Source organism: Diceros bicornis, chromosome 7 (genome assembly GCF_020826845.1).
Source record: "Diceros bicornis minor isolate mBicDic1 chromosome 7, mDicBic1.mat.cur, whole genome shotgun sequence".
Lineage (NCBI taxonomy): Eukaryota > Metazoa > Chordata > Mammalia > Perissodactyla > Rhinocerotidae > Diceros > Diceros bicornis.
In genome coordinates this window covers 34,254,525-34,267,157 of record NC_080746.1, presented here as the reverse complement: position 1 = coordinate 34,267,157, position 12,633 = coordinate 34,254,525, and the positions used below count along the sequence as shown (strand labels likewise).

The 12,633-nt window shown below is 35.3% G+C and overlaps 1 protein-coding gene across 4 annotated transcripts in view; it reads left to right on the top strand.

Moving 5' to 3' along the window:
• CNTN5 (contactin 5) overlaps positions 1–11,250 on the top strand; it is an 812,742-nt gene extending 801,492 nt beyond the window's left edge. For all 4 annotated transcript variants that reach the window (XM_058545360.1, XM_058545362.1, XM_058545361.1 and 1 more), the window contains 2 exons: positions 4,487–4,655; positions 8,907–11,250. In XM_058545360.1, the coding sequence (XP_058401343.1) occupies positions 4,487–4,655; positions 8,907–9,010 (273 nt within the window). In that variant the 3' untranslated portion in view covers positions 9,011–11,250. The remainder of the gene's footprint in view (positions 1–4,486; positions 4,656–8,906) is intronic.
• Positions 11,251–12,633: the final 1,383 nt, after the last annotated feature.

Here is a 12,633-nt window from a genome sequence, read left to right as displayed (position 1 = left end):
TTATTCTGTGAAAGAAGTTTATGAAGATTATCAGGTAAAATAGCCATCTTATCCCCACTTTATTCTCCCAGTACAGATTGATGCCCGAGTGAAAGGGAAAATCAGTACTAAATGCCAAGTGGCTATGCTTTCACTTGTGCAAATATCTTCTCCCCCACCAGGAGAAACTTTTGTCCCTTCAGAAAAGACACAACAGGCGGAAGGAATTCAGGACAAGGGCCTCAGGCTACATCCAAAAAAACAGGGTCTTGTTTTTCTAGTCGACATCTAGAAAATATCCTTTCCTAGAGACACAACCCCTTCACTGTCCACCTCCCCCCGAACCACTACTTTCTGCCCATTTACAGAGCCAAGAAGAGTTGGGGGGAATCAGGCTCAAAGTTTACCAGATAGTATATGATCCATCAATATAGACAGAAGTTTTTGTTTGTTTATTCAACTTAGATAGCAGTTAGGGCCTTCCAGACTCCTGAGATATATGTATACTTGGACTGATATTGTATTCCACACAGTGTGGGATTTTGAAGCCAATCCCTATATTTCACCAGCATCTCAGGGAGCCTAGTCTCTGGCCATTCTAGTCTCACTGATTTCCTTTATCTTGCAGCTGTTCCTTCATCTTATATTCACTCCAAATATGGGACTCAATCTCCTTCCTGTGATTCCTACAAATAAAAAGATTCATATATAATGGCTTTACTATCCTCTCCACATTTGATTATGCTTAAACTTTTTCAAAATATTTTTCAAAAATTAAAACAAAAATGGCTTATATAATGTAAAAATATATATATATATATATATTTATTTATTTATTTATTTATATCAGACTTTATGGAAATGTTGGCAGAGGGTGATAGAGTGAAAGGCACACCATACAAGCAAACATCTGAAAATTGCCCATTAGAAAGTCCTATTCTTAAAAGTGCTTTCAGCCACCCTATAGCCCAGTGGCTTCTCACTGGTACTTGTGCTTCCCAGCTTCTTTTCATCCAGCTTCTCTTCATCTTGCTGACTCCTCCTTACCCAGCCATTACCATTAGGGCTTTAGATTTCTCATCCTCTGTTGTCCCCATAGACTATTCTTAAGATGCTCAGCTGCTGAATAGCCCTTCCTTTTAATAGGATTCATCTTTCTCAGTGGCACTTGTGGGTGAAACCTGCAAAAATTTATCCTGCTATATATTTACACACACTTACCTCATCATTCTGTTACCATCAGACATATAGACTAGCCATTTCCAGATCATGCCTTTGAGAATAGCAGTACTGCATTAATTTTGTTTAGGATCACCTCTTTGGATAACCTACTGCTTTCAGTTCTTTAAGTAGAATTTGAGAATAGTCTTGACAATACATTAGACAATTTCCTTTATGCCCAAAGATAGCTGTCATAGCAACTGTCAATCTAGAAATGTCCAGATTGTCAAAGTATTCCCTCCCTACTATCAATAACTATATCTGACATGTCTTGATAACTTCTTAACCTTCTCATATTTCTCATTCTCATTCATTTTTTCTAAATCTGGATTTTAAAATGAGACAAAATTCTCTAAAGCACCTAAGACTAACCATTAATTTAATGTATCTTTTCATTTAGTATACCTACTTACCAAATCACAGCTCTACAGCTTCCTGGCTGTATTGGTAAAAGCCACAGTTAATTTCAAACTCCTTTTGCTACCATTAACTGATTGTTTTCCCTGCCTTTACCTTTTGTTCCTAAATCTCAACTGGTCCACAAATTTTTCTTCAACTCTAGATTTCACAGCAACATTAGATATGCATTACTGGCTGCACTTTTTCTTTGTTATAAGAATTGTAATTTATTGAACCATAATAACAATGTCCTCTAAAATAGTCACTCCCCTGCCAATCCTCACCAATTTACATACTTTCCCATTGCTATAAATTTGCTTTCTAATTACCTCATGTAGATGATCAGAATTCTAATTCATTATACTGCTACAGTCAAAACGAGAAGCATAAATTCTGATACAATTGTCATTTTTTTAAGCCAAAAGAACCTGGTATAGGCATCCTCCAAGAACTGTTCCTGATTCCCTAAACCCTAAGTACCCACTCAGTGCATGGCTATACCACCAAATGTGTTTCCTATTGCAGTATATATCACACTTAATTTCATTGTTATCTGTCTCCACTATCAGACTGTAAGTGCCACGAGGGCAGGAACCATGTGGTCTTATTCTCTGATGAATCTCCAGTATTGTGCCTGGACCACATCAGATGTCCAATAAATATTTGATGATGCTCTTATTACTTTGCAACCACATTGAGGCTATGGCTTCCTTCCCTGTAAGGATTTCAGTAGATACAATTATTGCATATGTTATATACTTTTAAAGAGAAGTTACTTCTCTCCCAAGACCCGGAAGTAAATTTAAATCCATGAAAGACAAAGGAAGTGAAATGGAGGGAGCATACATTACCAGAATGCAGAGGGGAGGATCAAGTACAGGCAGACTTCAATATATGAAAAGAATGCTTTTCTAAAGTTTTTTTTCTTGTATATAGGTTAGTTCAAGCTCAAAACACATATTTTATAAGAAAACAGTATTATAAACTTTTGTCTAGCTTCCCAAGGCAGTCCATCTTTTATGGTGCAATTGAAAACTGACCACTGGCAGTGAACAATGAAGGCAACAGAAGAAATAGCTTTCTCTTATCAAGCTTACCATGCTAAGGTATTTTATATGCATCTTTCTCATTTCATTCTCCTAACAAAACCATGAAATAGATATAATTATCTCTACTATACACTACAGGCACTTGAGGTTTAGAAAGGTTAGTAACTTGCCCAAATTTACCCAGAGAGAAGTGTGTAAGAGATTGTTTTTTGTTTCGTTTCGTAGGAGATTGTTTTGTATCCAGATCTGTATGACTGTAAGACCATTGTTCTTCCCATTATGCAAAGCAATCATATGATAATACCAACAATTATGAAAAAGCACAAAAACAATGAAACTGAATAAAAATTCATTTAAAAATATCTTAGGGGCGGGCCCGGTGGCGCAAGCGGTTAAGTGCGCGCGCTCCGCTGCGGCGGCCCGGGGTTCGCTGGTTCGGATCCCGGGCGCGCACAGATGCACTGCTTGGTAAGCCATGCTGTGGCGGCGTCCCATATAAAGTGGAGGAAGATAGGCACAGATGTTAGCCCAGGGCCGTCTTCCTCAGCAAAAAAAAAAAAAAAAAAAGAGGAGGATTGGCGGATGTTAGCTCAGGGCTGATCTCCTCACAAAAAAAAAAAAAAATATCTTAACTGCTGCGACTTGACTATTATACAAAAAAAAAAAGATTTATTGGAGGCAAATGAGCAGAAACAGCATAATATAGTGAAATAGCTCTGAACTGATCAACAGAATATGATCTTCCAATATAATTTCTTCCCTAACTAGCCATATGATCTTATATAAATCACATAACCTTTTTACCTGAGTTTTATGACATGTAAACACAGGATAATTCTGTGTCCTAATTTGTAGTTCTGAAACTCTGTTTGCCATGAATACATGTTCAATTCTAGTACTGTGAACAGATGTCAAAAAAAAGCCTTAACTTTGCTACTCAGTGTATCCAAATGCCAGTTCACCAAAAAGCAAACTCAAAAGTAAAAACAAAAATAATTAATAAAATTTTAAATTTTTGGCCATTTCCTACCTTGTAAAGGATTTACTGGCGCCGGCCCGGTGGCATAGCAGTTAAGTTCACGGACTCTGCTTCAGCGGCCCGGGGTTCGCAGGTCCGGATTCCCAGTGTGGACCAACACACCACTTGTCAAGCCATGCTGTGGTGGCGTCCCATATAAAGTAGAGGAAGATGGGCATGGATGTTAGCCCAGGGCCCAGCAAAAAGAGGAAGATTGGCATTGGATATTAGCTCAGAGCTAATCTTCCTCACAAAAAAAAAAAAAAGATTTATTATTGATATATTTAGCAAATTTTCCCTTCACTCCTTTCAAACAGTTTGAAGATGACAGCTTTGAGTACTCCCTCAGGATACTATTCATTTCAAGAAGCAGGAATAAAAGACTTTCAGTGGTCTGACCTCTCTGTAGCCTCATTTCCCACTATCCCCATATGTCTTCTCTCCACTCCAGACCCTAATGCTGGGTTTCTTATTGCTTAGATTTATTTTTTAATCTTCGCTTATGTCTTCCTAGAATTCTTCTCCTCCCCTTCTCCAAATGGTGAACTCTACTCATCTTTAAATACTTAACACAGATTCACCTCCTCTGAAAAGCCTTCCCTAAAATCAAGGACAGAGCTAAACTCTCTCCTCTGTGCTTCCATAGCACTTTACATTTACCTCGATCGCTGCATATAACACATATTGCATTTGCTGACATATCTGTCTAAGCTGTAAGCTCCCTGTACTTAGCTCAGAATGTGACATACAGTAGGCAGTCAATAAACATTTGGAATCCTCAATTGAATATCAATTGTTTAAACCTCTGTTATTATTCCAGGTTTTTTATAGGCAAGAAGGTCACAGCAACAGTCAAGTTATTGAAACGCAGAAACCTCAAGCAGTAGTACCACTCCCCGATGCTGGAGTCTATATTATTGAAGTTCGAGCATATAGTGAAGGAGGGGATGGAACAGCTAGTTCCCAAATCAGGGTACCATCATATTCAGGTGAGTTTTGACATAATAGGCTTAATTTTGTCAATAATGTCAAGATGGTGTAAACCTCATGAAAATTAATATGATGGATTGCATGGCTCAGAGATTTTGAAGGGTCTCTTTTCTAACTCTGATTGCTATATCATCCTCCGATTATACAAACCATGGTGGTCTGCCCACAGTTGCAGAATTTCTACAAATGTGGAAAGGAGTTAACATTTTCATTAAAATGTCCTTATTTGTGAAATTTGCTTGCCTATTATGGTCTCAAGTAGTACCTTGGTGGCCATTTGGGCTTTGCAACATTGCTTTTAAACTGGCAATCCACTAGTTTAACATACCTACTTCTCTATTGTCTTAATTGCCTTTATTATTAGCTAATGGAGAGTGAAGGACAGGAAAGTGTAAAGGGAATGCTTTTTAAAATTAAAATCTGATCATATTTATTGATTTCAAAATAGATTATAAATTGTATTGAGCATCATTGGATTTTTGGTTTTGTTTTTTTTCTGGCTTTATTGAAATATAGAGATATAACACTATGTAAGTTGAAGGTGTACAACATGTTGACTTGATACACCTGATACACAGCAAAATGATTACCACCATAGTGTTAGCTAACACCTCCATCATATCCCATAACTGCCGTTTCTTTTTTGTGGTGAGAACATGTAAAATCTATTCTCTTAGCAACTTTCAAGCATATGATACAGTATTATTAACTATAATCACCATGCCGTATATTAGACCCCCAAAACTTTTCAAGCATCTTTGTCATTATTAGCAATATTAATAATTTCTAGCTTTTTCTGAGCTCTTACTATATGTCGTAAGTGCTTTACATACATCAGTTTGTTTACTCTTTATAACAATCATATGAGGTAGGTGGCATTATTCCTGTCTTACAGAGAAAATTTAAGTAACTTGCCTAAGATCACACTAAGTGAAAGAACCAGGATTCAAACCCAGGTTTGCTTGTCTCCAAGGCCACATATCTTCACTACTACCATCATTATTACTAATTACAAGGGAAATTAATTAAAAACTAATTAAAGGAAGAGAGGTTTTACAAATTTGGAAGAAAGTAACTATTTCATTGAGGTTGTCAAAAAAGGAAGCAAAAGATTTAGTTAAATGTGCAAATCTCTCATTAAGAAAGTATTAGGCAATTTTCCTTAAAGTCTTCTATAGAAAATATTTAATGTGCATTAATGGGTAATAATGAGCATTATTTATTGAGTAATCACTCCAAGGCAGAATTGTCAACCTAAAGGGAAGAATCTAATGGCATCCTGTAGGTTCTATTATATTCATATATAATGTATATATCCAATATGTATATTATATTACATTTATCAACTTGGATTAAGACCAGAGGCATTGCTTATGATTTTTTTTTTTGATGACACAAAGTGAGATAGAAGGCAAATATAGTGGAGAAGGTAATAAGACTAAAACTTTGAGGAAAATCTACTGACATAATACTTGGTAAGCAAATTATGGCATAAAAAAAGATGAGATAAAGAATGTTATTGGGACAACTGATAAAATATGACTAATGTCTGTAGATTAGATAATGTTATATCAACATTAATTTCCTGTTTTTAAAAATTGTACTGTGATTATATAAGAAAATGTCTTATTTTTAGGAACTATACATTAAAGTATTTAGTGTTAAAGGTATATCATGTCTGCAACTTACTTTCAAATAGCTTAGGAAAAATGTATATATTCATAGAGAGAATAACAAAGCAAGAATGTAAAACATAAACATTTAAGGAATCTGGATAAATTTTTTGTTCTATTGTTACAACTTTTTGGTACATCTAAAATTATTTCAAAATGAAACATTAAAAATAAAAACCATAAGATTCAGGGAACCTGACTTTTTCAGAAATTCAGGTGAAAAGACTTAAGAATTTAAATACATTGTGGCCACACTAAACCTCAATACACTTTATGATTCATTTATAGAAATACAGTTTCTAGAGCAAGAAAAGTAATGATGTCTCTACATTGATTAGTTCACAATTGAACTGTTCAGATGTGCGTGTTAAATTTTCAAGAGCACCATGAAAGACTAAAGATTATTTCTGAAAAGTGAAAAAGATGACAACTCTCCTCTTTGATTACCTCATAAGTCTCAAATTTCTAATAATAATACGAAGACCCTTTACTGAGCCCTGATCGTGTTCTTGGTGTTTTAGGTGTTTTCCATATATTATCTTATTTTATCCTTGCAGCAACCCTATAAGTTTTTTATTATTCTTTGACCCTCCAAGGTTCCTTTCAACTGTAACACAATCACATTCTAAAGTATCATCTGGGTAATATCAGCCCCGAGCTTGAAAGTGTTTATCAAGACCTTGATTCTCCCATTTATATTTTAATTAACTTGTAACTTATATTCCATTAAAAAAAATTGTCAACTTTTATGCTTAGTTAATAACACTTTGCCAGTGCAATTCATTTCCTGAGCTTTGATAAAGTGAAATCTCATAGTATTGTCTATCTTAGACCCATAAAACGTGAGCAACAATTGGTTTCATTCTTATTTTCCAAAAACCAAGAAGGCTAAGAGGTTGAATGACTTGCTAAAGTCAAATAGCTAGTTAGTTTTAAAGCTGGGACTAGAACTTAGTCTAATGTTGTTGCTGCTTGTGTTTTGTTTTGCTATAACAAAATAATGTTTTTGCTTTGTGGTTTCTATGTGGAATTTGAAATGTAGATCCTACTTAGCATTCTGAAAGTGAGATGTTTTTGTAAAAGTGTCATGTAAGTTGATTTAACAAGGACTCAGCCACTCTCAAATAAATAGAAAGGATGTTTTTGCAGTTTTTATTTAGCAAGCATGCATATACCAGTTCAGTGAGGCTTCTGTCATCATGCCTTTCTTATAGTTCACATGTGGCCATGCACTTTATAATAACCCCATTTTGTACAAGTTGAAATATATGTAACATTCTCCAATATGTTGATTAATAGGTTTTATTATTGCCGTAGCGGTATAAAAATTTTCAAAGGGAAGAAGATTTGCTGCTTTGTGTGTATGTATGTGTGGTTTACCAAACAAATGATTCTTCAGCTTATAAATAAGCATCTGGAAAATAAATTTAGACTCTATTTTGGTATCAAAAGTCATGCCCAGAATCCCATTACACTCAATCTGGCCAGAGAGGATAACTCGACAGAGGGATGATTTCAAAACTTGGGTGGTATGTTTTATTATTATTTTATCATTACGGTTTTAGTCAAGGTCAATCATTATTTTAAAAGAGACAATACATAAGAGCATCCATTTCCACTAATCCCTAGCTCAATGACTTTAAGCAAGTTTTGTAATCTTTCTAAGCCCCAGTTCCCTCATCTGCAGCAGAGGGATAAATAATAGTACTTATCGCATAGGAATGTTGTGAGGATCAAATAAGATAATATGTGTAAAGGGCTTAGTACAGTGCACGGCATATAGTAAGGATGTGTCAAATATCAATCATGATGATGATACTTCAGAAGACTTCTGGCTTGAAGAATCGTTCCTGAAGTTAGATCTAAGGGTAGTACTTAGTTTGTGATTATGTGGACCTATCACAACTACTTCAAACTAATCATTTCAGATCAGTGAATTTAATCAAACAACCAGCCTAATAGATTAACTGCATACAATGTTTGGTGTCAAGAAGAAAGAACTTCTCCTGGGTGTAGGTAAGAGTAACGAAAGATGGCTGTCTTTTGCCAAGTTTGGCATGAGAATCTGGAATGTGAGCCTGCCCAACTGAAACAGTCAAATCATTCAAGGACCCATAAGTAAATATAATAAAATAAATAAGATTTTATTATTATTAAATTGAAAAATTGACTACAGTATTTAAATTATGAATACCCATTGCCAAAAACTTTTACAAATTATTTTTACTGCATGTCCTGGACTACACACTATAGAAATTATTTTATTTTTCATACATGGAATTTGACATGTTTTCCATCAATGCATCATTGGTGAAAACTAGGCTGAATGTCCTGATTAGATGTGTTCGTTAGATGTGACATACCCTTTTTAACATAGTATTCCATATATGTACTTCTGCCCTCCATATAACTTTTGGGAACCCCAGACAATGTCTTGTGTCATCAGTACGAGGGACACGCTCATCAGAAATAGGACCAACCTTGTTCTCATTTGTCTTACATACCTAAAAACCACTCTTTCCTAGCTCAGGCAAAACCAAAATAATTTGCTCCATTTAATGCTTTTGTTTTTCACAGGTGGGAAAATCACTAGTGCTCAGTCGACCCTCCACACTCTCTCCACGTCTTCATCATCAGTAACGTTGCTTTTGGCATTGATGATTCCTTCAACCTCTTGGTGAAAACTGCAGACTTAATTTGCTTTTCTTTGCTTTAGCTTGATAACAGCGGTAAATAGAGTGTAGTGTGAGTGGAGACCCAGGACCCTGAGATGAGCTTTAGAAATTTGGGATTACACATGATGCACTTACAGGAAGTTAGGGAGAATATTACTTACCTATCAGGTTTCTCTTTGGTTTTTGTAAATGGAGAGGACAGTTCTTGGTCCAATAAAAAATATGCAGATTGTATGTAATGAATTTTTGTAAGCAAAGGTAATTTCTGTCAAATGTATTCTTTACTTTTTTAATATGTTGGAATTTGATTTTATATCTGATGACCCTGAGTGTGTGCCATCCATTTGTTAAGTAAGTGGTCTCTAGCTGATCTGTTTCAAACATAAATACAAAATTGAGAATGAAAAGTTTGCTTAAGACTCCGAGTCTACTGTTTTTCATTTTCCCTTTGGCTGACTGTTCCAATTGACAAACCAGCAGGAGATATGAAAAAAATACTTCAGTTATGTGATCCATTATAGAATAAGTACACAAAAATTTTGTCAAAAAATATTGTATGATTGCATAGTGAAATAGCAAAATTTGTCAATGTGCTATTTTATATGCCTCCCTGGAGCAAATTATTAAGGTAGGGAATAAGCCATTTACATTAGCACAAGGTGAATAGAAAGTGAGTCCAAATGAATTTAAGTGCTATTGTTTTTCATCAAGTACTATGTTATCTAGCTGCAAATATAGTAAATGTTTATTTTTAATAACAAAGGAGAGTTTAAAGTCACAAAAAATATATGATCACTAAAAACTGCAGACACTGACATGCTGCCAAGGGTGCTAACTTGAAAACGAAATGAATATGAGACAGAACTTTCCCATTTCCCCACCTACTGCCAAAACAGATGTTGAATTAAGTCCAAGCCTTTCTTCTAATTGCAAAAAATTTTAAGGACAATAAAAATTTTTTGTGCAAATAATTATGCATACAGATAATCTGTGAATTAAAATGGTTCAAGCATAACAAATTTCGATTTTTTAAAACAGTTCCATGAATCACATCCCACTTATAAAATCTTATGAACTATTAAAATAAACAGGACCTCTTGGATAAACTGATTTTTTTTAATTAAGCTGTGGAAACATGGCCTCAGTACAAGAGCTCAGCTAGTCTAACCAACCATACATTGCTTGGGAGGTGATCCCCATTTGCTATTTTAAAGAGTCAATTCGAACCTAAGTGATTCTAGATAGCTGTTGGAAAGTGAGGTGAAAGTTTTCTACTTGATATCTTACAAAAGTTCTAACCAAACTGAGAATGTGCCAGAGTTTCCCTTACAGTCAAGATGCCTGGAGGGATAGTTATTGCAAAGTTATATGCCAAAAACGAGCCTGAAGAAACTACACTTTTACAGGTGATATTGGTATGGGAACAAAAACTAGTTTCTTTTCTTTTATAAAATCTAAACCTATTAATTCTACTTGTATCTTTAACAGCAAGCAAAATGAAGCAATACTGAGCTCAAACTGCTGGCTCTAGAGGTTACTCACTGTAGAATCAGAGAGGCAATTGGAGTTTCTGTTCTGAACATACTAAAAGATTGGTTTCAGAGCCACAGTACAACTATTTATGTTGGTTACTCATTCTCCTTGGGGGGAATTATGTCCAAGACACCCCTAAACAAACAAGAAGGGATTTAAAGCCTATTTTAGTTAACAGATCATAGTAAATTACTACAGATGGTGAATATTGGAGCCTGTGAGTAATAACCACCAAGTGGCCTTCCTTGAGCACCTCTTTTGGTGGGAGAAGCTGTACTTTGCAATTAGAGCGATGCTAACTGTTTAGCAGGCAAAATATGAGTTCTCCTGAGTATGGCGTAGCTTGCAGGAGAATATTGTGCATCTGGAAAAAATACAGCAAGAATAATAAAGAATGGACAATAGTTTTTACTTCATATTTGATGAATCAAACCATTCTCTTCATTTTCCATGGTTTTTTATACTAGACATAACAAAGGACTTTAAGAATTAAGTTACTACTGACACTCTTGTGAAAAAAAAAACCCATAAAATATAAAGTCAATATATGGCAAATTCAAATTAACCAATATTTCTAACTAGCTGATGGATGGTGCATATCTGACAGAATATTTACATATAGAATGTGTAAATAGTCTGATGTTGTATTCTTACAGGAATCAGAAATATGAGCTGTTTTTACTCAACATGCATAGACTATGTATTTTGTGTCATAAACCTATTTAAAAAAACAAGTTTTAAATGTTTATGTACTTATGTATTACATACTTGTTACTTTGTGGAAATCAAAACAGCATTCCTCATCAAGGTACATTATTTTTCAGCTGCAGTACTAAGTGAGCTTTTTCTTGGATGGGATAGTAACCACACAGTCTGAAATCACTAAAGAGACTGTATTTTTGTATAATGTCAATTTAACTATGAAGAAAAAACACTCCTCGTAATTAAAAATTTCATGAAAGCGAATGTTTTGCATACCCAAATGAAGGTACCGTGGACCCCATGTCAAACTGCTAAATATATTGTATATAATCTGTATATATACTATATATAATGGTATATACCATGTGGAAGGCACAGTCAGATAATAGTTCTGTGTACTGTTCTTGTAACATTAGATCTTTTTAATAAATAATTCTCTTTTTATTGACTTTTATCTTCTCTCCTGTCAACTACATGAACGGCGTTATTTATTTCATGCAGACCACAGTATGCTCAAGATTATGGTAGTTTTTTCATGCTGAAAATATCATTATGTTAGGACTCTGCATGCTGCTACGATTTTAGGTTCAAAAATCTCCATAGATGTCCATGGTAGTTCCAACTTGAAAATTGGAAGCTATGCCAAAGAATAAACCAAGCAAAGAAGCAAGTACAAATGGAATAAATTCAGAGTTAGACTCATGATTTATTTCTTCTCAGGAAAGGAGACTTCATTAAACATGTTTTGTAAAGAGTTTGTTAAACGCATACTTCTGCTTTTATTAGGAATAGTCTGTCCCAATCTATCTCAGGTACGATTATCATAGAGTTATTTAATTCCTGTGCTCCCTTGGTACCACTGTACATCTTTATTATCTAGCAATCACATGATGTTACCATGATTTGTTCATGAGTGTTTCTCCTCCACTGTCTAGGCTATGAGATCCTCCAAGGGAGACTATATTACATTTATGTTAGGATTTCTCTCACCCAGTGCCTGGTACAATGCCTAGCACATATCAAGTGAGCAATTAATTGGATCTAATTTTATGTTGGCCTTAAAAATTTCCTTTAGAACAGGCTTCCCAAGCCTGGATGATCATCCAAATCACCTGGGAACCCAAACCTTAGAGTTCCAATTCAATAGGGAACCCTTATTTTCAAAATCTTCTCAAACAAAAAATGATGCGGGCCGGCCCCATGGCTTAGTGGTTAAGTAAGCACGATCCGCTACTGGCAGCCCGGCTTCGGATCCCGGGTGCGCATGGACGCACCGCTTCTCCGGCCATGCTGAGGCTGCGTCCCACATACAGCAACAAGAAGGATGTGCAACTATGATGTACAACTATCTACTGGGGCTTTGGGGGAAAAAAAAAGGAAGAGGATGGGCAATA